This window comes from Suillus fuscotomentosus, assembly GCF_016647785.1.
Source record: "Suillus fuscotomentosus strain FC203 chromosome Unknown F5891scaffold_57, whole genome shotgun sequence".
NCBI classification, from domain to species: domain Eukaryota; kingdom Fungi; phylum Basidiomycota; class Agaricomycetes; order Boletales; family Suillaceae; genus Suillus; species Suillus fuscotomentosus.
This window is the reverse complement of record NW_024539569.1, coordinates 200,727-224,373: the sequence shown is the minus strand read 5'-3', so window position 1 is coordinate 224,373 and position 23,647 is coordinate 200,727. Positions and strand designations below refer to the sequence as shown.

Below are 23,647 nucleotides of genomic sequence, written 5' to 3'. Positions count from 1 at the left end.
ACGGAAAGCAAACAAAGCATTCGGTATGTAGATAACTAATAGACCCCAGGAAGCAATCGATATCTCACCTTCTCCGCCCAGTTCTCCCATTCCTCTCCCATAGCACCTTGCATTATCTTGTCCTCTATAGCAGGTCGGCTGATGCAAACCCAGATGCCTAATGTATGTATGAGGCAGCCAATGACAGCTAGCGCCGTCATGAAAGGCACTTGTAGAATCCCAGACTGCCGCATCCATGACCCCGGGCTTCCGTACATAACGATGATGCCAACAGATTGGAGAAAGTAACCGGTGTAGCTTGGATGGCGGACGACGGAGTAAGGCCCACTCGTCACAAGTTTGTGCTCTTTCCTGATGCTGAGTTGGAAGCTCCAAAACTTTCCTAACGTCGACATACAATAAAACCTCAACATGCCCCCGATCGCGATGGCAAGATTACACGCAAGAAAAGTGGGAGTGATTGGCGTGGAATGAAGAGAGCGTAGAAGCTGCACAGCTTCACGGGCGCCATAGATCCCCTCCGGAATTTTCGAGGGATCTATATGCATGGCAATGACGTTGGCCGCTTCGGCAGACAGTGTTGTATATGCGCTAACCTGTAATACTGTTCACAGATCCATACAAACAGTACAGGAGCAACACACCTTGAGAATCTCCAGCATGAAAGTCGTCATACCGGAGCTAAAGGAGGCTTCCAACCTGGTGGGCTTCAGCTTCTCTTCAGATGACGGTGGCGGAGAAGAAGTAGTGAATGAAATTTGGACGCCAATGGCTGAGGCTACGAGGAAGGGGATTTTTAAAAGACTCATGGTGCTTCTACTGGTCTGTCTTTGGAGCCTGCGACGTCTTAAATACCCAGCTGAACATTGAGGACACACGTGCTCCCAGGTCAATAGATTTGTGTCATGGATACGGCTTTGTCGGGGCAGTCATCAATTTTGTATCAGCGGTCCGAAAAATCGATGTGTATGTCAAAGGTTGCTCGTGTTCTTCAAGATAAGCACTAGCCGAAACCATTAATAGACGTAGGTATGTAAAAAGCGCTCGGTCAGCCTTGGCAATAAATTAAAAGAAGTGTGTGTTACTCTTGCGAGATTTGTCTGGGGATACGAGATTCTAGGCCTGTGGGCGTACAGTATCCTCTTAATCCGGTTGCGCTTCTTCTGGCATGATAAACGCATCATCGATGATCTAATGGACATTATTCATCCGCAAATTGAAGTACTTGCGAGTTCGCAATCAAGGACGTGGAACAGTTTTACAAGATGACTGCCCAACGATATTGGGGATGTCAGGATGTATTCAATATATCAGGTCAATCGAATGTACTTCATTGCCCAAGAGGATTTCAGTGGTTAGAGCAAGCGAATATAATAATACGTACGTGGGTGGGGGGTTCCCCATGGACGTACGGACGTACATAACAAACCACAGCCGGCTTAGCTTCGCTGTGAGCCATGCAAATGTATATACGCCAACGAAGGAAACAATCATGGTATTCTGTTTGCTATGGACCAGATATGGCCAAGCGGCCACGGATAGACTCAATAGCAAAGAGAAGACAAGATCACATAAACAAGAATCCCCCGACGACACCAGCCTATAGTGCAGTGGCAAGGTCATCATGTCCTCCAAGTTGCAAGCAGAGCTCGGAGAAACAAGGGCGGCAAAAATTTGATAACCAAAGAATGAGGGCGGTGCCCTCATAATAGTGATTAAACTATTAAGAACAGATACTACACTTGATCTAAGCCAAAGGCCAGAGTGGTAGGGATTCAAAGCCATTCACAGCCCCCTTTTATATGAGATTCTACCCGTGCACGGGCCCCTGATTCAGACTCCTAGTTGGATTAGGCACGCACGTCGATCGATCAGCCTTGGGAATTCAACAAGGCCAAATAATGGGCCAATTGCGTACATGTACAATGAATGTTCGAGGACTACACATCCAAGTCGTCTCCTTCAAATGAACTTCTCACCCAGCGAGCAAATGCACATCCTGCTGCACCGATCAGGAATGACCAATCAAACAAGCCACCGAATAGCGAGTACTCTGGCAGCGTCGCAAACAAGTTCATGCTATCATCAGACGGATCTTGGGGATCTTGAGAGTCGCCTATCACAGGGGATACTGTGGGCGGAAAGGTTGTGCGAAGCTGGACAAGAGTCGACAGGAGATATATGCCCTAGGTGCCCATTCAGTCACATGAGAAACGTTGAAGAAAATTTCGTCAATACCATGAGCTGTGCGAGGGTCAATAACATCAGTGATGCTGATGTTTTACGTGATGTGACATGGAATACCTGTGTGCCATCAATATATAGCTGAAATGAATGTTCAACAGACAACTCACTCTCGTAACACCACGTAGCACCAAGCGGAGAGAACATAAAATGATGACGCCCACAAGGGAAAGGCTTATTTGTTTTGATAGAGATGGAATATCAAATTGTGATTTTCCTTCGTCTCCTGTCGCAGACATGGGAAGAAAAGAGAATAACCATGCAAGTACATGCGCAACTATATCTCCATATGATGCGGAAGAGGGACTCGAGTTTGACACAGTCGGAGAGAGAATATTGAAGGCTGACTGGGATAAACATGACTGAAAGGTTCAGAGTCGAGGGGAAGACCACTTACACTACATACTCGGCAGACACAATAAACTGCCCATGACCACGTGATGGTTTTGCCCGTGAACGACTCTGCATACTCTGCTGCAATTCGGTTGCGTTTGAGAGCAACAACGCGAAGGCTCATTTGCTCTTCAAGAGCTTGAAGACCAATAACTTCCTGTTGGATCGAGCTTTGTTCTTACAAAGAATTGAGGATGTGAATTCAGGTTCGGAAGAAACGGATAGATCATACGTACGTCCATTTCGTTTGAACGACATGCGTGACAGCCACGATCCATCTGGTTTCGGCTAAAATGTTTGAGACAAAGTGTGACGACTTATGTTGGCCTACAGTACCTTTGAGCTAGCATAGTCATCCAAGTCACGAGAACGATCCCGCAGATCGTTCTTTACTCTTTCAAGTGCGTTTTCAGCGGACGCAATAGATGACGCAGATGGCGTTGATCTTCACAAGTTGAATAGTAGTACAACTGGTCGAGCCGTCCACTCACCGAGACCGATTGATGATGCCCCATGCACCACTAACTGCACCGAGTCCAGATAGTAGTCCGAGGACTGTGGTTCCCAACGTGACCAGCCGTGCAGTGACTGCTGTTAGCGGATTGTACAAGAGTAGCTCGGCGGGGAGTGGAATATATGAAAGGGCAAATACAAAAAGTGCCACAGGTGCTAATGCAAAAGCGACACGAATTGGCAATGCACGAGATTGTACAAAACCTGGATTATCTGGAACCATTAGAAGACGGTTGGATAGACAGGAGGGAATATGGCATCTTACCAGGCCGGTAGGTCAGGATGAGGCTGAACGATATGGGAACAAGTAAAAGCATCGTGAACAATAGAAGGAATAATGCTATTCGCCAGCTTAGAAGGCGAATTCTGTTATGACCGTGCCGACTCAGTCATTACAGAAAGCCAAGCGCTCGCACAATCAAATTATAACACACCTCGGTTCCAACCAATCCAAACCCTGACACATGAGCATGCAGAATAAGATACTGCATTCAGAAAAGCAAAGTGAGAAACACGTCTGCGCGAGTGTTGAATGCCATGGTTGTGTGCTACTTGATTGCGGGGTCACTGCGGACCCTGGCAACGTGTCTTGCGGGGCGAGTTGTTGAAGGTCCTTGTACAACTTCTTTTGCAAGAAGATGCGACAGCTAATGAACAGAAAGCCTCTTCAAAAATATAAGTGAGAAATTTTCCCAGAGCTATTTAGACGAGGGATATACCCTGATGCAAGTACCAGGAACACTTCTATTGCGGCGGTCATGGAAGGGAGTGAGAAGTCGTGGAACCCTAACCCGAGCTTAGGGTTGATTGATGGTAGTCACGTCACGTCGTCACGTCATAAACTCACGTGGGTAGCATTCAGCTCGTGAGCGAACGACTACGACAGCCAACGACCGCACGAACGACATGAATGAACCCAAAAAATCCGAGCCTACAACTCAAGTAGTTCATGAGGAAGCTACCGCAACCAATATATCTTACTCTCAACCGCCAGCTGAACCCGTGGTAATTAGTATTAGTCCACTCTTACAGGCTCCAACTAACGGTCACACAGGCAGAAATAATCTCGGCAGCACAACGCGGGGATCTCAATACCGTTCGTGAGCTCGTAGAGTCAGGAAAGTGCAAGGTCACAGACAGAGATGACCAGAACGTGTAAGCCTAACCCAAATGCTTTTGCCACACTCATGAACGTCCGCAGCACTCCTCTTCACTGGGCAGCAATAAATGCCCAGCTTGCAACCTGCCGCTATCTCATAGAACAGGGCGCGGAAATAGACGCAATAGGGGGTGACCTAAAGGCTACCCCCCTGCAATGGGCCGCTCGCAATGGATACCTCTACATCGTGCAACTGCTCATATCCCACAATGCTGATCCAACCATCGCTGACACCCAAGGTTACAACTCCCTCCACCTTGTGACACACTCATCATCAGTAATGCCGCTCCTTTACTTATTGCATCAACCTGTGAATGTCGATTCTCGTGACTTACAAGGTCATACGTCATTGATGTGGGCTGCGTATCAAGGCGATGCGTTGTCTGTGGATCTCCTGCTTAAACACGGCGCGAATCCTAACTTGAAAGATGATGCTGGACTTACACCCTTACACTGGGCTGTGGTCCGAGGCAATCGAGTTATCCTCCGGCGCCTCATTGAAATGGGGGCAGACATACACGCAAAAGATCTTGAGAGCCGTACACCAAGAGACATGGCTGTCGAATTGAAGAGCCTAGGCGCGTGGAAGAGAGCCATGGAAGAGGGTGGCTTAACGGAACATGGTATAGGTAAAGCGAAACCATTGAACGAGGTCCGTTCACTCCCTTCGGTCTTCCTTTGTAATGTCTGATCCAGCTCTAGCGCCATACCAAAATCGCTATCTTCATTCTGCCTTCTTTGTTTCTATATTTTATTTTTACAACGCTTACTATTCTGCCATGGTATACCGGTATTATACTCGCCATGGCTGAGTTTTTTGCCATGCATCATGTAAGTGGCGACAAATTTACCATGATTATGCGATAGCTCATGACAAGCAGATCGTAACCCGGGTACTCTTGAATAAGAACACCTACGTCGGAACAGTAAACCAGAGCCCATATTTCGCAGGCATCATCGCAGGGTCAATGTTGTGGGTTGGTTATTGCTGGGTAACACGACTTGTGCAGCGTACGTCATATGTTATACTTTTGCAGTCGCGGGCTGACATCATTTCAGAGACGGAATCGCATGCTTTTGTTCACCTGGCTTTCGCAATCATCTTTGGTCTATGTTTGTATAACTTCTTCCGTGCCGTTACTTTGGACCCAGGTCTTTGCCCCCGGCCAGCACATGATGGAGAATTGAAGGCAGTGAGTATATCAGCGTTCTAGAATGAATCTGCACATGGTAACGGAGACTGTAGATCATCGAAGACCTTGCTTCAGAGGGCAGACTCAATGGGCAAACATTCTGCATACAATGCATGGTGCGTGTCAATTCTGTAAGATGCAAACTTATGTCGACTTTTTGCACAGGCAAGGAAACCCCTACGGTCAAAACATTGTCGTGTTTGTGATCGATGTGTAGCGCGAAGTGATCAGTATGTCCTGTCCTTTTTTTTCTTTCTAAAAGAGCTACAAAAGTGAACTCCGTTTGTCATAGCCATTGCCCATGGGTCTGGAATTGTGGTAAGTAAAGTTCTTTGAATAGTGGCACTCCAACTTTGACGCGGTTTGTAGTTGGGGCAAATAACCACAGGCAATTTTTACTCTTTGTCTCGACATTAGTCATCGACATCGTATTGTTTGACTACCTTGTTTATGAATGTATGTTCTTGATCATCGTCCTTCTGAAGAGTCTCGTCTGAGCAATCACAGATTTCTTGTCGACATCATTGCCCGAATTCGGTGACTGCTCCGCAATCCTCTGCGAGCCAGCCTTGAAGGATGCTTTCCTTCTTTGCGTCTCGCTGTGGTCAGCCCTGCAACTGACATGGACTTCTGTGCTCCTTGTGACACAATACTGGCAAGTGACCAAGCAGCTAACAACGTTCGAGGTCTCCAACATCGGGCGTTTCGGCTTCATGGGCGGTCGCGGCACCCTCGCTGCTGGCAGTGGAGGTGCCGGTGTCCAGATGGGACATCGGCACCACCATGGCGCTCACCAGCAGAATGGGGACACCGACAGCGAAGCAGAGGCTGGTGCCCACAAACAGGCACATAGCCACAATTTCTGCGGGGCCCTCACTGCACCCGGAACATGTACCGCTTTTCTACTTAACCTCCTTGGCCTTGACCGGTTCACACGTGGACGTGCTGCACGCGGACTCACTTCGCATGCACGCAATCCATTTGATTTTGGAGCTGTACGGAACTGCAGGGATTTCTGGACCATGGGCAAGGAGCTTGGCGTGGAGTATGGCCAGGTGTATGATGTGCCCTTGGAAGGTTTTGAGGAGGCCAAGAGACGGAAGGAAGCGGAACGGGGTGACCTTGAGCACGATCACGAAGGCTCCCACAGCAGCAGGAGTAAGAGTCTACTCGGCAAACTCACCATGCGGATGGGTATGGGCTCTAGTCGGAGAGGCTACGAACCCCTGAATCAGGTCTAGCGTATGTGGTTCTTTTGTGACGATGAACTATTTATTTTGTTTACAAATTGTACATGTGGATATTACTTTACTACAGGTATACACTATCCAGAGTATAAGCATTAGTATATTCGGTTCTTGTCATTTGGTTGACCAAACCGCATGTGGTTTGCACTAATATCCACAAAAGCGACTGCCCTCAGCATTATGACACATCGGGGTGAACGATATTTAAAAGAGGTTTATATGTTGTACAAAATGTGAAGACAATATTTAATATTTAAACTGACATAAAGATGGGTGCACGACTTCAAATTTTGGTGGTGTTTTGTGTGTCATCCAAAATATCAAATATTCACAACCATATTCCCACAGACAATATGTCAACAAATATAATAAATATAATCAGATTTTCCATGTCTGCTTCAATTTAAAGTTTGATTCTTACATAAAACTTTGGAGAAAACTTGAAGTTTTGCCAAAGCTTGACATTTAAATCGAGTTTTAATGTCATGTCATCTGTAAAACTTCAAGTTTTCTCCAAAGTTTTACATGGAAATTGAACTTTAAGTTGAAGCAGACATGAAAAATCTGACTATATTTCTTATGTTTGTTGACATATTGTCTGTGGGAATATGGTTGTGAATATTTGATATTTTGGATTACACACAAAACACCACCAAAATTTGAAGTCGTGCACCCATCTTTATGTTAGTTTAAATATTAAATATTGTCTTCACATTTTGTACAACATATAAACCTCTTGTAAATATCGTTCACCCCGATGTGTGAAGTCAACTAATCGATGACAATTCTCATCGTGGAGGGGGTTCCAAGGTGGGTCATCTTCCCACCTGTATACTAGAGTTTCCCTATCGCATCGGCCATGAGGCCATTTGAACTCACGTCATCTTTTGCTCATCTCCGTGGTGATCCCAAGGCCCCCAGAACTTAGAACAAGGCTTTTTCCGACTGTTACAGTACAAAGGCATGTGTTTTGCAGTCGGGTCGTTTCCTTGACGGAGCCGTTACGTAGGTAGCTTCCGAAAACCAGACTGCTCTTCCAGCAGTGACAGCTAGCGCAACAAGCGTAGTGGCCTTGAGCTTTCCGTTTCTACGCCGAGTATGAACGGCGTAGAGGTTCGGCTTGCATAGCGGACGCACTACTCGTCGGACAGACACATCATGTATGCTGCGCGAGACATCCGATCTTCGATAACGATCATCATCTGTACCTCCCATTGAGGATGGACTTGAGCAGCCCGGCTTGAGCACAGCTGCTGGTTTATTACCACCGGACTGTAAACGACACCCGGCACCCGATACAATAAACGTTGTTACCAAGGCTAGCTTACTTCCCTCTTAGGGTTGCTTTCTGAGCTCTTGAAGTGTCAAGCTTGTCAAGTTTAAGACCTAACTATAGAAGGTCGGTTAAAAGGTTTTAGTTATGTAATGGTTCTGCGATTTTGGGAGGGTGGGAATCGGAAGATATTAATAGGTCACGAATCCTTATGAAGCTGAAAGCAGTGCCTAACCTCCCTGGGCCTTGCAGGTTTACCTTACCCTAGGCCTAGCTGGGGAGCCGCAACGCCTCCCAAAGTCTCCTTCAAATATTTATGCACTCTGTTGCACCATTTTCATGCCTGAATTGGACTCTGGAGGACAATATGTTACTATTATCCAACTGTACAAAACTTGCGCTTTGCCAGAGGCTGCGCATCACTTATCGTAGCGGCCTTCACATAATACCCTGACGGTAACCTATACTGGAACGCACTCACATGCACTTTATTCCATTCCATTATTAACCTTATTCTTACACCAAAAGTAATTGCTAGTCCGATGCCCAGGTGCCATCAAGGCGCACTAGGACGAACTCGCACACACTTGGTTCCATCATCAACCTTATTCTTACACTATAAGTAAGTGGCAGTCTGCGAGGATTGACATCCTATCTTCCACCAGATTACCCCACCGTGACGCACACAGCTGAAGCAGTGATGTCTCTCCCAACTATTTCTCGTGAATATCGCACCCAGGTACGCGTCATTTGTCTACTTACCAACAGAGGTCGACATTGACTTACAAACGGTGAGGTAGGGTGACGGCTATCAGAACTTGAAACTTCAATCGGCGACTCTCTCTAAGCCGAAGGCTACCGAGGTGACCGTCAAAATACATGCCGTCTCCCTGCAGGTCTGTCCTCATTTAAATATTCAACTCCCAGAGATTCAACGCACGTGCAGTTTCGCGACTTGATGGTCTCCAAAGGAATTTACCCACAGTTAGTATCGTTTAAAAGTTGGAATTCACGTTGAACACTGATCCTACAGGCAAAAGTGGGACATCGTTCCTTGCTCTGATGGCGCAGGTGAGATTGTTGCACTTGGGGAAGAGGTCAAAGGGTGGAAAATCGGAGATCGTGTCTGCCCAAACTTTGCACTGGATCATATTCATGGCGATGTCACTGAAGACATCAAATTGACCGGACTTGGTGGCCACATTGATGGTGTGCTTCGGGAGTACATCAATGTCCCCGTTCACGTATGTGTTCTTTTCATTTCAGCGTCTTATTGGTTGCGAGTGTCTATTTAAGTCGCTGGTCCGCATCCCAGAATATCTTTCATATGAAGAAGGGTCGACTCTTCCGTAGGTCGACTATCTGTCCTTATCTTGACATGCTCAGACTTCGCTAGATGCGCGGCGTTGACAGCTTACAACGCTTGTCTTGGACCCGTTCCTCTCAAAGGCGGAGACTATGTTCTTGTTCTCGGTACCGGCGGTGTTTCAACGTATGTGACAGTTCACTGACAATATTGGCTTGTGCACAAACGGATCTGATAGCTTCGCCGCCCAATTTGCCCTTGCTTCTGGTGCTATCGTCATTGTCACGTCATCTTCTGATGAAAAATTACTTGTTGCAAAGAAATTGGGCGTGCAGCACACCATCAACTACAAGAAGAACGTTAAATGGGACGAAGAAGTCTTGAACATCGTATGTTTATTTTTATGACCTTCACATCAGCGCGCCTAATATGTTTAGACCGGCGGCCGTGGCGTTGACCACATCATCGAAGTCAGTCTACCCAAAAATGCACAATTGCGGCGAACTTAATCGAGCGTGATGCAGGTCGGAGGGCCCAATACTATACTGAAATCTATCAATGCCGTACGCTATGCTGGGTGGATTCATATCATCGGCTTTGTGTCCGGGGTACGCTTCATATCTGCATCTTTATCGGTATCATTAATGCCACTTATCATATAGGGCGATAACGGTATTCCTGTGACCCTTGCGATCTTGAAGACGATTATTCTCCGGGGAATTTTGATTGGCTCTGTCAAACAGTATGATCTAATTTCCATATCTCTACTGTACTAACAGGTGACCGGCAGGTTTGAGGACATGAACCGACTGCTTACAGCGCGTCAAATCCGCCCAGTGGTAGACAAAGTCTTTTCCTTCGAGGAGGCTACTGAGGCTTATGTGTATCTCGAGAGCCAGCACCATGTCGGAAAGGTAGTAATCAAATTGGCGTGAGGTGCAACGATGTAAGGGTCAAGTGTAGGTATCGAGTAATCCCGTTTTGTTCCACATAAATATGTGTGTAGGATATGTGACAGTGGGTGACTATCCGTAGGCCAAAATAATGCGGAATAGAATATAATAGAATAAAAAATGCCATTTAAGGAAGTCGTGCCGCGATGCCGCAGTTCATTTACGTCGGATGTTCAAAACATATTTTTTTGAGGCTCTTACAAACTCTAAATCTGTAAGGGGGGGGGCCCCCCCCCCTTACAGAATATTCAGACGGATTATATCCGTTTTGGGCCACTAACGCCCCTGCGATCCGCTGACTAATCTACAACGGAGGTCGGCGCCTCACTTGTCTTGAGCTTAGTGACAATCGTTGCTTCATCACAACGTCTTCGAATATACGGATTTTAACTGCGGTCCAATACCTACGCTGCCTGGAGAAAATTGTACTGAAGTTTTAAGATTTATAACAGCCGAACTGCGCAATCACATATCTCTGCGACCGGCCAAGGGACAACTTGAGCAATGCCGACCCCAATCAACCTCTATCTGTCCAGTAACAAGGACTGTCCATCCTTTGAGGTTAGGTGTGTGTTTTTTTCTATTAAATGCTTTGATCCATGTGTGTATGCGCTAACGTATTACTGCAACCACTACAGGGTGAACTTCGCTATCTATCAACTTCAAGACACGCCTGTGCATCTGACGACCAAAATTTTTGGGACTTTGGGGACTTATAAAAGCTTGGGGACAACAAGGTAAGCTTTATCTCAATTCAAACGTTACTACAATTACAATGTCTGACATTCCCCCTCCACAATCTATGATTCCCCCTCGTAGTAGCCCATCCTACCCAGAATTACGCTACAACGACGCCGGAAATGCCTATGCACGCAACGAAGACGGCGCTTGGGTTCCTCACCCAGGAATATGCAAGGTAAGTTTCATTTTTCTCATCTATGCTTTCAGACACTCATTACTACTATAGTCTATCACTTCACATGCCTTTGGCCTCGAATATGGGGAGCCCCAACTGGGTTTTAGTTATAAGGTACGTCAATGGCACCATACTATGTATTTTCGCTTGACTAACTGTGTCATATACAGCCTCCTGGCACCTATGCACTCACACCAGCCAACTTCCAGTCCAATTCGGACACTGCGCCACCCTTACAACCATCCGGTTCCCGTGTACCTCTCCGCCAGGTGCCGACTAACCAAATGATTGATCCTGCGCTCCTCCCGCTACCCGACTCTCCCGATCTTGACTTGAGTGATGCTGTCACTATCGCAGAGGCCCGTGGCCACACTCTGGCGGCCAAAACGGCGGGCTCTCATCGCCAGGTCAAAGGCCCAAGGGGCAAAGGTAAGGCCAACCAAAACATTGCATCTGCTAACTCAAAAAAGCGTTCCCGAGAGGACGCTGAAGACGACGATGAAGTGCATGCTCGGCGAGGACGCCCTCAAGGTTCTAACAACTACACCAGCTCAGATGTCAAAGTTCTTCTGGACATGGTCCGTCAGGAGCTTCCCCTCGGTCAACGTGGATGGCAGGCCATTCACGTCAAGTTTGGCCAATGGGCAAAGGCAAATGGCCGGCCTGAACGCAAAGTTACTTCGCTCGAGACGAAGTTCAAGCAGGTAAGATTTGAAGTGTCATACTATGACTGCGAGACGGCTCACTCATTGAACTACAGCTGGTGAAGACCACGAAGCCAACAGGAGACGGTGTCTGCCCTCCAGAGGTCACGCGTGCACATCGCATTGATCAACTTATCAACGAGCGTGCGGGCACGCGTGACCTGGACGACATCGATTTTGATGACATCGAAGACGACGACGGCAATCACTCTGTCGTCTCTGATCAGTTTCAGGACGAGTTAGACCATACTCCCCCCCCCAATTCAGCACACCGCTCTTGCACGCTCCACTGCTCGCACCGAAGCCCCCATTCTGCGTCGCAACGCTCGAGGAGCTGCCGCTACAGATCTCCTCACTCGCCTCTCTGGTGCTTTGGACCCAGCTGCCCAGCGCGACCGTGATGAAGATCGCGCTAATCGCAGCTTCGCTACTGTGCAGCTGCTGACCCAAAGCCAGCAGCTCCGAGACTCAAATGCCAATGTCGAAAACTTACAGGGACAGCTCTTTGGTTTGCGCAATCGTTTGTATGACGCCGAACGCGAATGCGATCGTGCTCAGCTTCGCATCGAGATGATTGAGATGACTGGATCCACACACCGTCGGCATATCCGGATGCCCAAACGCAAGAACTTACAGCAGGAATGGTACCCTGAGGGTGGGGGATCCATCAGGTGGATCACAGATGAGGGTGAAAGTACCACATCCGAGGTCCCCGAGGCTCCCAAGCCTCCCCGCCTTCGAAGAGTTGGGCCATCTGGACGTCACAAGTATTCTGATCGCCCATACTTTGAGGACTTGGCTGATGAACTGCCCAAGCCCATTCAAAAGGAAGGGTCGCAAGAGATTTGAAGGAAGGGTTGAAAGAGATTTGATTGTACAATACGATTTATGTAGTTTCCCAGTGTGTTTAGGGTACCAATGTACCATTTGAAAAATTGACTGTCCTCTCGTCTGTCCTCTTGTCCCTCTCATATGAGACAGGCAGCACGCAGCAACACTAAATCAATTTTCGATCCTCGATACGAGACGGGGAACATGCAGCAGTACTAGATCAATTTTCAATCCTCGATACGAGACGGGGAACATGCAGCAGTACTAGATCAATTTTTGATACTCAAAACGAGACGGGGAACATGCAGCAGTACTAGATCACTGTTCTATCCTATGTACGAGACGGGGAACATGCAGCAGTACTAGATCAATTTTCAATCCTCGATACGAGACGGGGAACATGCAGCAGTACTAGATCAATTTTTGATACTCAAAACGAGACGGGGAACATGCAGCAGTACTAGATCACTGTTCTATCCTATGTACGAGACGGGCAACATGCAGCAGTACTAGACAATCCTATCTACTGGTATTCCAAGGTGACATGGAAGCGCGAAACTCGATCTTTCTTCCTCTGGTCCAAAAATAGCATGTTCTCAAAGTCTCGCCACACATCCATATCATCCTCTGTAGCCTGCCAAAGCTTCGTGTACACGGTCCATATCTGATTGATTCCAACGCGGATGGCACGGAGATTGTGCAGCCGAAGACATATTTCGATGAGATTGCTGCGAGCTTCTTCGTTAGCAATATTGAGTGGTAGACGTAACCTTCCAAAGGCGCCTTGAATGGCACGCATACCCCATTCTGCTGTTTGACGGTAAGAAAGTAGTTCGCGGTTAAATGCCATTTGTTCCGCTATCTCAGCAACTGAGCCATGTAAAACCTGGCCATGTTTCAGAGGTGCACGAATGCGCCCATTAATGGAGGACGTTCCACGAGGGAAGGCGGTATCTGCGACAATGTAATAGTCGGGAGGCGTGTGGAGTTGAAGTTGAGTATAGATGCGGGATGCGAGGCGAGAATCATGCCAGCTACCAGGCGCATTGGTCCTGGCTGCAATCACGATGCCTTTGTGAATATAAAATTAAGTACAAACTATAGCAGAAGACGAGAAAACATACCTTCAGCTGAAAATGTTATGACGGAACTTATGAAGTGCTCAGAAAGCCACCCATTGTATGTAGCATTTTCGATCTCATCATCCTCGGAAGTTTGCACAGGCAATTTGAGCCCGTCGATGCTTCCGAAGGCGCCTTGCAGTCGTGGGTGACGTGCGATCACGAGCACACTACACTGTTCAAAATCGGGTCCCCGTGGCCATTGAATTCGGGCATCAGTCATAGAACGGAGAGTTTGTAAGAGTATGGGCAGTCCAGATGTGAGATAGCGGGAAACAGTGGCGGGAACCAAAGCGAATATCTGTTGGAGGCTAGTCTCCCGCATGGTGGAGTTGAGATAGTGAAGTATGAGGCCCAGTACCCCACCAGCATTAAGTGAACGCCGATTCAGGCGAGCGATGCCATGCAAATTGATGTCAGGACGTGTGACGGGCCTCTCGTACCATTGGCTGGCAAAGCCAGAAGTCAGAATGAATGCAAAAGTCGGGGCATCAATGCCCATGGTGGTAATAAAGGCACGATCATTCTGGCTTTCATACAGTAGTTGCCATGGAGTATTGCAATGTGGATCAGGAAGTAGCTGAGCACGACAAAGGTAAAGTCTTCTAGGGTTCCGTGTATTGATGCGATCGAGTCGAGCAAGCTCAGCGCCGGCAACGAGCATGGCTGCTAACATTGTGGCATCTTCTTCATCATCGAGAAGTGCCATCTCTTCAGCGTCGTTCACCAGAGCGTACTGTAGCAGTACGTCTTCCATCGGAGTTCTGACCAAGAAAATACAGATTAGTTTATTCCATATAGGCTACGGTTTAGTATTCTATTCAGATTATCTTTTGCAAATATGTTTTAAAGTCCGTTTTAATCTATTCCTTATTATTTACCCTACGGATAGTCACCCAGTTTAATACCCAGACTAGAAATAACAAAAATTCCGTGCTCTCATGGCACTACCACATAACTTGCAAGAAAAATTACGCCTTGATATCTTACTGGAGTTTGCTATGTTGTCTCCTCACTAATTATGAATGCTGTTGGTCTTCTATACAGTATGTACGAATAACCGCCAGAATCAGGTGAATAGGAGACAGTATGACACAATAGTACCCGAAGTCTACAGATTTATCAGCGAGGTCACGTGCTTTCGTGCTGTTAAAATACCAAGTACTAAGTACTAGACGCCGTGAGGTAGACTTAACTAGGCACCAGTCTTCGTTACTTGGACACGATTGTTTCAACACCTGCCAGGCCTAGTGAATATCTCCTCGACTCCGTGGAAGAAAGCAAGGATCAGGCACTCTAGTGCAATGACCTCGGGTAAAGGCACTCCTCACTCGTCAATCTAATCCCTCCCACGAACCCCACAAGACTGCGTTTCTGCACATCTGAACAATCGCCATTGCAGCTCGTCGCGAACGTATACAAAATACTAGGTCCGTCCCACCATCATCCAATCTCATACGGGAGCGGAAGGAAGGGAAGGCAGGAGATGATCGATCAGACTCACCTGTCGACATTCCCCTGTAATTGGGCCTCGTCCTCAATATCAACGCTAAACGGGATAGGTTCGATCAAGGCCGATATCATCAGCCCATGTACTAAGGACAAGGACCCCTCCTCCCACTGAATCGCAACGAGTGTGAGAGCAGCCGTAGAGACGGATGAAGGATCAGAGAGCATTGAATAGAAATTTTCGTCCATGAGTCCCTGGCTGTGTCTACCTACGTTAGCTACGTATCCGACTCATTATCACATTCCGATTCGCTTGCTCTAACTACTTAAATCCTCCTCAGGCAACGAAGTACATTTGATTGACCTGATATATTCAATACATCCTGACTTCCCTGATACTGTTGGACAGTAATCTTGTAAAACTGTTCTACGTCCTTGATTGCGAACTTGCAAGTACTTCGATGTATGGATGAATAATGTTAACTTGTCCATTCCATCATCGCGCTTATCATGCCAAGAGAAGCACAAGACCCTGATCCGGATGCCGGATCAAGAGGACAAGGCTAGTAGCCTATAAACCTAGAATATGATCCCCAAACAATCTTGCCAAGGCTGATCGAGTGTCTTTCACGTCTATTAATAGTTTGGGCTAGTACTTATGTTCAACCTTTGACATAAGTACACATTGTTTTTTCGGATCGCTGATACAAATTGATGACTGCCCCGACCATCTATGACACAATTCTATTGACCTGGGAGCACGTGCGTCCTCAATGTTCGGCTGGGTATTTAACACGTCGCAAGCTCTAAAGACAGACCAGTAGAAGCACCATGAGTCTTTTGAAGATCCCTTTCCTCGTAGCCTCAGCCATTGGCGTCCACATTTCATTCGCTGCTTCTTCTCCGCCACCGTCACCTGAAGAGAAGCTGAAGCCCACCATGATGGAAACCTATTTTGGCTCAGCTGGTATGTTGATTTTCGTTCTAAAGGTTCTCAAGGTGTGTTGCTCCTGTACTATCTGTATGAATTTGTGAACAGTATTACAGGTTAGCGCATACATACCACTCTCTGCCGAAGCAGCCAACATCATTGCCATGCATATAGATCCCTCGAAAATTCCGGCAGGCATCTATGGCGCCCGCCGAGCTGTGCAGCTTCTACGCTCTCTTCATTTCACGCCGATCACTCCCACTTTTCTTGCGTGTAATCTTGCCATCGTGACCGGGGGAATGTTGAGGTCTCATTGTATCTCGACGTTGGGAAAGTTTTGGAGCTTCCAACTCAGCCTCAGAAAAGAACACAAACTTGTGACGAGTGGGCCGTACTCTGTCGTCCGCCACCCAAGTTACACCGGTTCCCTTCTTCAATCTGTTGGGATCATTGTTATGTACGGAAGCCCAGGGTCGTGGATGTGGCAGTCTGGAATTCTACAAGTACCTCTCATGACGGCGCTAGCTGTCATTGGCTGCCTCATACATACATTAGGTATCTGGGGTTCCATCAACCGACCCGCTATAGAGGACAGGATAATGCAAGGTGCTATGGGAGAGGAATGGGAGAACTGGGCGGAGAAGGTGAAATACCGATTACTTCCTGGGGTCTATTAATTATCTACATACCGAATGCTCTGTGTTTGCTTTCCCTGCCGTATTGTGTCGACTCGTATTCTATAGGAGTTGATTGTATGTCACTGACGAGACATAGGTATGACGAGAGGTTTGACGCGGCATGTGCATTGTGCTATGGTTGAAGCAGCACTATAGGTAAGCGTGAATGTTGATATTAGTACAGAGACTGCGAAGATGTTTGGCAGAACTTGTCGTGGTATGAGTGGTGCTTGACCCAGCTGAAACGAGGCTCGATATACTAGTGCTGCCGCAGTCCGGTTCCGAACCTCGGTTCGAACCTGAACCTTTCCGAACCGGACGCATGGTCCGGTCCAAGGTTCGGCCAAGACTCAGAACCGAACCTTTCCAGAGGTTCGGGGTTCGGGCTGGTAGTGAATAGGTTCGAACGGGTTCGAACCTGTGCGCGGTGATCACTGATCTCAAGTTTTTCACTTTTGGTTTTGGCCGCCGGTGAGTGGTATCGTTCATCTTTCCACCTTTTCTCATGCCTTACTTGAAAATACTAGAGTGTGTCCTGGTCAACATGTCGTGAATCGGTCCATCTTCATCAATACGGCTGTTATTCTTATTGGAGGAGGGATCAAAGTCCGGATGCGAGATGTCCGAAACGTCAAAGTGAGACCTTGCGAGCGCAGTCGACTGACGTCATTGACGTCGGTCATCAACCTGATAATATACTCCTACGCTACGTAAAATTTCCTATCACTATGCTAACTACGTTAAAACTACGTACCATTTGTTTGAGCATCTCAGTCCTTCTAAACAAGACTGAGATGTAAGCTTATGTTCCCCCTTCCGTTATCACACAAGAGCTAAACATACCCATAGATATATTCTCTTCCTAGGTACTAGATCTGTACTATGAGTCCTTCTAAATGAGACTGAGATATATATTCTCTTCCTAGCTCCTCTCCCACGTGCCCACTAGCCTTTGATCACCATAGGTTATGAGCCCTGACCAGGCCAAAATGGATACCACACTTCCCAGCACAAATTCCGCTCTATTCAACATCCCCAAACTTGCTGAAGATAGCACAAATTGGATAACCTACAAGGAGAGAACATTGACGGCGATTGGTGCCTGAGGCTTGATGTGATATGCAGACGGTCGTGCAAGGAAGCCTGTTCCGTATGCAATTGATGCGAAGACCAAGCTACCCACCAAATCAGATGGTATGGCGGCTACGCAGGACGAGATTGATGCATTGGACAAGAAGCTAGACGAGTTCTATCAGAAAGACTCGCTAGTTAAACAACAAATATTCAGTACAATTACTGATAGGATGCTCCTTCGTGTTCAGAAGCTTGAGCTCGCCTCGAAGGTCTGGACCGAAATATGTGATATACACGAGGGTAAAATGGAGCTCGTCCAAATAGACCTGCGACGTCGCCTGCAGGAAATGAGATGTGAGGAAAGCGGTGATGTGAAAGCTCATTTTAGTGAATTGCTCTGCCTCCGTGAATCCCTGGCAGGCATGGGAGCCGCCATAGAGGACAGAGATTTTTTCGCCATCATCCTTGCATCCCTGCCGGAATCCTATCGGCCACTCCTCTCATCGATCAACACTGCTGCAAAGATCACATTGAAGCCACTTAGTCCCTACAAGCTCATCAATATTATATCTGAAGAGTACGAGCACAGGTTGCTTACCGAAAGACGCCCAGCAAAGAAGGGTGCTAATTCTGCCCTCTCAGCCAAGACCTCCCAGAACAGAAGTCGAACAGGAACTTCATCTCAATCTAACCCTGAAGCCACGTGCTTCAACTGCGAGAGAAAAGGGCATTATAAAAGTGACTGTTGGCGCCCCAGTGGTGGCAAGGAGGGCCAAGGGCCTGCACAAAGGGGAAGGAGGGGTGGTCGTGTCCAAAAGCAAGGTGCTAATGCTGCTACGGACAAAGAGCAGACTGAAAACTATGCTTTTGCAGCCACATCAGACTTAGCAAGTATAGCAGAAGGTTTGAACATACCTCCAGAACGACGTGGCACGATCATGGATTCCAGAGCGACATCTCATTTCTGCCTGGATCGGGCAAAGTTTAGCAACTATGTCCCAATCCCCCCACAAGACATACACACTGCGGACAGTTCCAAAATCAGCGCGGTTGGAAAGGGAGATGTGAGGATCGACTTACCCCTGGGAGATAAGCGTACCACCGTGACGTTGAAGAATGCTCTACACGCCCCACGTATGGCGTTCACGTTGATCGCCACAAATTGCATAACTGCAGTGGGATTAGCTGTGCACTTCGAAGGGAAGATGTGCAAAATATACTCACCTGCCCCCAATGCCACTCTCATCGCAGAGATTCCGCAGCTTGAAGGCCTATACATGGTGAATGCGAAGCATCAGCAGCAGTATGCCAACATAGCAAAGTCTAGGCTCACTGTTCACACCCTGCACAAGATCCTTGGCCACATAGCCCAACCCGCCGTGAAGCATGCTATCTCCAGCGGACTAGTAAAAGGCCTCGACCTCGATTCCTCTTCGAAGGAAGAATTCTGTGATGCCTGTGTAAAAGCAAAATCAGCGCATCAGCCTTTCCCAAAAGAGGCAACAAGGAGAGCGATGACTTACGGTGAGGTCATCCATATGGACCTATGGGGTCCTGCGCAGACCACAAGTATGGGAGGGTCGTCCTATTACATGTTGTTTACTGACAATTATTCCCGTGAGACCCAAGTGACTTTTCTGAAGCACAAAAGCGAAGCGTTAGAGGCATTCAAGGCATACGAGGCCTGACTCACCAACAAGCATAGTCGCCGGATCAAAACCCTTTGGTCTGACAGAGGTGGTGAATATCTCTCTGCGGATTTTGACGCACACCTGAAGAGCCGCGGGATTAGTCGGGAGCTGACAGTACATGACTCCCCCCAACAAAATGGGGTTGCTGAAAGGCTCAACCGGACCTTGGTTGAACACGCTCGTGCAATGCTAATTGCAAAGGACTTACCGAAGTTTCTATGGGCAGAAGCAATCAGTTACGTGGTTTGGCTAAAGAACCGCCTCCCATCTAGGTCTATCCCAGGCCAGACACCATATGGTTTGGTCTATGAGGAGCCTCCCGATCTATCGAGGGCGCAGGAGTTCAGATGTCCAGTGCTTGTTCATGTTGAGCATGCCGGTAAGCTGGAAGCACGCACTGAAGAAGCGGTGTTCATGGGGATAGACGCTGAGAGCAAAGGTTACAGGGTGTTTTGGTCAGCAAAGAGGCACGTGTCAGTCGAAAGGAACCTCACCTTCATCCCAGCGGTTGTGGATGTCGCGCTGGGCGAGGGGGAGTCCATCATATCCTCCAGTAGCGCCCAGCCCACATCCAGTAGCACCCAGCCACAAATGCCAACACCACCCAGTGCCCAACAATCGCCAATGCCAACACCACCCGTCTCCGTCCCAACTCCAGCGTCTCGCGAGAGCAGGCCAAGACCTCCCCCTGGCTATTATGCCTCATTACAACAGGGGGAGCATGCCACAATAGCGGCAGAGCAGGTATTTGAACCTGCAGAGTCAGACTTCATAGATGAGGTAGTACTCACCAGGCAGTACGCCTTCGCTGCAGTGGAGCCGGAGGTCACGTACCAGCAAGCCTTGAACGGGCCTGATGCGATAGAGTGGCAAGAGGCCATTGATTATGAAATCAGCCAACTTGAGAAGTTAGGCACGTGGGAGATTGTTGACTTACCGGCGTGTGCAAACCTCATTCCGTGTCATTATGTCTTGGCGACAAAACAAGGACCCAACAGCGAGAAACTAAAACTCCGAGCCCGATTGGTCGCGAATGGTCAACGACAGAAGTTCGGGGTCGACTACTTCAATATGTTTGCCCCTACCTTGAATATGTCCACAATATGGACCATCCTAACGATGGCTGCACAAGAAGATTGGGAGATACATCAAGTAGACATCAAGTCAGCTTACCTCTACGTGGAACTAAAGGAAGACAGTTATATGCAGGCGCCACCGGGGTATTTGAGGGAAGGAGATGAGAAGAAGGTCTTGAAGTTGCTGAGGAGTCTACCGGGTTTAAAGCAGGCTGGATATGAGTGATCTGAGGAATTAGCTGCAGTGTTCGTGAAGATGGACTTCAAACGCTCACAGGTCGATCAGGCCATGTACTACCGACATTTGGACGATGAGCACACCGTCGTTACTGTATCCGTCGATGATATGGCGGTGACCTCGAAGCACCTCCGGCACATCGTGAAGTTCAAGAGCGAGCTCACAAAATACTTCGAGATCTCAGACTTAGGTGAACTCAATTGGTTGCTGGGACTTAAAGTCGAGCGTAACCGTATTGAACGCACCATCACCCTATCTCAGCATGCTTACATTGACACTATCCTACAGCGCTTCTACCTCACTGATGTGAAGAGCACCCAAACACCAATGGAGCCTGGCGCAGACTTATCTGATGCGCACTCACCCTCCACTCACACTCAACTCGAAGCGATGCACGACATCCCCTATCAGCGAGCCATTGGCTCGCTAATGTACGCTGCTACTAGCACACACCCTGACATAGCTTTCTCCATAGCGACACTTTCGCAATTTATGTGCAATCCCGGAACTGCTCATTGGGAAGCGACAAAGCGCGTACTACGCTACCTAAAGGGTACTAGCGACTATGGTATAACCCTTGGAGGGACTGATAGTGGGCTTGAAGCCTATGTAGATGCAGATTGGGCCTCTCAGGTGCACCGTCACTCCACATCAGGCTACATTGTCCTGCTCAATGGCGGACCAGTTGCCTGGAGCGCCCGAAAACAGCCAATAATCGTGTTATCGACAGCTGAGGCCGAATACATTGTGTTGACAACTGTTGGACGAGAGATCCTCTACCTGCAGATCCTCCTCGACGAGCTATACAGGCCCCCTACTCTCCCAACGCAGATCTACTGCGACAATCAGGCTGCTATAGCCCTCACCTCTAATAACAAATTCCACTCATGCACCAAGCATATCGACCTTCACTACCATTTCATCAGAACTCACGTCAGAAACTGAACGTTTGCACTCACCTATTGCCCGACGGACAACAACATAGCCGATGCTTTTACCAAGCCTTTACCTCGTCCTAGGTTGCAGAAGCTATGTCATCTCATGCACTTCGACAGCGCTTGAGGGGGAGTATTGGAGGAGGGATCAAAGTCCGGATGCGAGATGTCCGAAACGTCAAAGTGAGACCTTGCGAGCGCAGTCGACTGACGTCATTGACGTCGGTCATCAACCCGATAATATACTCCTACGCTACGTAAAATTTCCTATCACTATGCTAACTACATTAAAACTATGTACCATTTGTTTGAGCATCTCAGTCCTTCTAAACAAGACTGAGATGTAAGCTTATGTTCCCCCTTCCGTTATCACACAAGAGCCAAACATACCCATAGATATATTCTCTTCCTAGGTACTAGATCTGTACTATGAGTCCTTCTAAATGAGACTGAGATATATATTCTCTTCCTAGCTCCTCTCCCATGTGCCCGCTAGCCTTTGATCACCATAATTCTCTGGGCTTTCCGCCTTTCAGAGAATCCTGCAGCGAAGATTGACACGCTTGCAATCTCGAATACTGCAACCGTACATACTGCTGCGTTTGAGATATGTTTAGAGAAGAGGATCAATGAGAATGTGATCAGGGAACTATGTGCACCGGGAAAATAAAATGTGTTTATTTTAGAAACTTGCATTCAATCTTTGTACAAAGAAGTTCTCCTTGTGTTAGAGTCTTTTCGTTGTCTGTCCGACTCAAATTACATGACAACTCATGGTCTCGAGCCTATACAACCACAGATGGTCCAAGCTTAGTTGAACCTGGTTCGAATGCAAACCGGACCCTCCCGAACACGTTCGGTCCAGGGTTCGACCAAATGGCTGAACCGAACCTATGGTTCGGTTCGGCGTTCGGAAAATTTGCCCCAAGAACTGAACTGAATTGGACTTCGGCAGCACTACGATATACCATGGTTGGAGCTTGATATGGTGGTAGAGAATATAGAGGGCAGATCGAACTTGACAAGATAGAGGGATGTAGTATTCACTTCGCACCAAATTTACAGTGCTTGTCCTCTGTCCATATTAGTGTGCGTTAGTGCTGTGTTGTCAATTTGTCGTATTACTACCTCTAATTCATTCATCTAGATTCTAATGTTGGTTTTCAGATGCAGTGTCAGGTATATTGTCTCACCGCATCAAGCCTCTCTTGTTAAAAATAGTCAATAGTCACCGGTCGGAGATTGCCTTACCTATATGCAGCATGAGCACGAAGTTGGTATGCACTAGTGCCAGGTTGCAAGGCCAACTTTCAGCCAATCACACACACACCAATGAAATCCTACTCAACTGGTTGCAAGTCCCTAAAGAGGTTCGGCGAAGACTCATGTACCATCGCTGCTGCCCGGAATTCCATGAAGCCGGATGGGCAGAAATTTTTGCTGGAAAATGCATTAATCTTGACACCGTACACTCCATTATCTCCTCCTTGTGCAGCATTGACAAATGTACCGAAACCATTGGGGACATTGAGATCAAGTTCTCCACAGTGTCACCGCTACTGAAGCAGTCTTGAAGAAGATCACTACCTCTGCACAATGGTCTGTGGCATGGAATAGAGCCTCAAGGGCCATTAAGTTTGCATTCCCTCATTGAGAGGATGAGCTCGCCGCCTATGGGGAATACATCAACGACAAATTTGACCACAGTGTCGAGTGAGCGCAT

At 47.7% G+C, this 23,647-nt stretch overlaps 6 protein-coding genes across 6 annotated transcripts; 4 read left to right on the top strand and 2 right to left on the bottom strand.

The window, feature by feature from the left end:
- On the bottom strand, positions 1–1,041 carry F5891DRAFT_1055097 (Isoprenylcysteine carboxyl methyltransferase family-domain-containing protein). Its single transcript, XM_041362648.1, has 2 exons — positions 645–1,041; positions 1–596 (listed from the first exon to the last, which is right to left on the bottom strand). Exons 1-2 carry the CDS (start codon positions 807–809, stop codon positions 36–38), a joined length of 726 nt encoding a protein of 241 aa, XP_041221852.1. The 5' UTR covers positions 810–1,041; the 3' UTR covers positions 1–35.
- Positions 1,042–1,520: 479 nt separating this feature from the next.
- F5891DRAFT_1150793 (uncharacterized protein) lies at positions 1,521–1,804 on the top strand (the record flags this gene model as incomplete). The annotated part of the gene is made up of 1 exon (XM_041365130.1): positions 1,521–1,804. One exon carries the CDS (start codon positions 1,521–1,523, stop codon positions 1,707–1,709), a length of 189 nt encoding a protein of 62 aa, XP_041221851.1. The 3' UTR covers positions 1,710–1,804.
- A 23-nt stretch (positions 1,805–1,827) lies between these two features.
- F5891DRAFT_1055095 (Abscisic acid G-protein coupled receptor-domain-containing protein) lies at positions 1,828–3,919 on the bottom strand. The gene is made up of 9 exons (XM_041362647.1): positions 3,585–3,919; positions 3,416–3,516; positions 3,129–3,363; positions 2,974–3,082; positions 2,874–2,925; positions 2,642–2,814; positions 2,355–2,591; positions 2,239–2,304; positions 1,828–2,186 (listed from the first exon to the last, which is right to left on the bottom strand). The coding sequence occupies exons 1-9, from the start codon at positions 3,620–3,622 to the stop codon at positions 1,941–1,943; spliced, it is 1,257 nt and encodes a 418-aa protein (XP_041221850.1). The 5' UTR covers positions 3,623–3,919; the 3' UTR covers positions 1,828–1,940.
- A 51-nt stretch (positions 3,920–3,970) lies between these two features.
- On the top strand, positions 3,971–7,029 carry F5891DRAFT_1055089 (uncharacterized protein). Its single transcript, XM_041362646.1, has 11 exons — positions 3,971–4,155; positions 4,205–4,305; positions 4,352–4,961; positions 5,012–5,140; positions 5,191–5,320; positions 5,369–5,502; positions 5,556–5,618; positions 5,668–5,732; positions 5,795–5,820; positions 5,872–5,958; positions 6,010–7,029. Exons 1-11 carry the CDS (start codon positions 4,057–4,059, stop codon positions 6,741–6,743), a joined length of 2,178 nt encoding a protein of 725 aa, XP_041221849.1. The 5' UTR covers positions 3,971–4,056; the 3' UTR covers positions 6,744–7,029.
- A 1,476-nt stretch (positions 7,030–8,505) lies between these two features.
- Positions 8,506–10,416, top strand: F5891DRAFT_1055082 (uncharacterized protein). The gene is made up of 11 exons (XM_041362645.1): positions 8,506–8,761; positions 8,823–8,918; positions 8,969–9,006; positions 9,056–9,266; positions 9,319–9,371; positions 9,419–9,514; positions 9,567–9,717; positions 9,766–9,798; positions 9,853–9,936; positions 9,991–10,070; positions 10,119–10,416. Exons 1-11 carry the CDS (start codon positions 8,723–8,725, stop codon positions 10,261–10,263), a joined length of 1,026 nt encoding a protein of 341 aa, XP_041221848.1. The 5' UTR covers positions 8,506–8,722; the 3' UTR covers positions 10,264–10,416.
- A 5,565-nt stretch (positions 10,417–15,981) lies between these two features.
- Positions 15,982–16,934, top strand: F5891DRAFT_1055075 (uncharacterized protein). Its single transcript, XM_041362644.1, has 2 exons — positions 15,982–16,269; positions 16,342–16,934. Exons 1-2 carry the CDS (start codon positions 16,134–16,136, stop codon positions 16,908–16,910), a joined length of 705 nt encoding a protein of 234 aa, XP_041221847.1. The 5' UTR covers positions 15,982–16,133; the 3' UTR covers positions 16,911–16,934.
- The last annotated feature ends 6,713 nt before the right edge of the window (positions 16,935–23,647 follow it).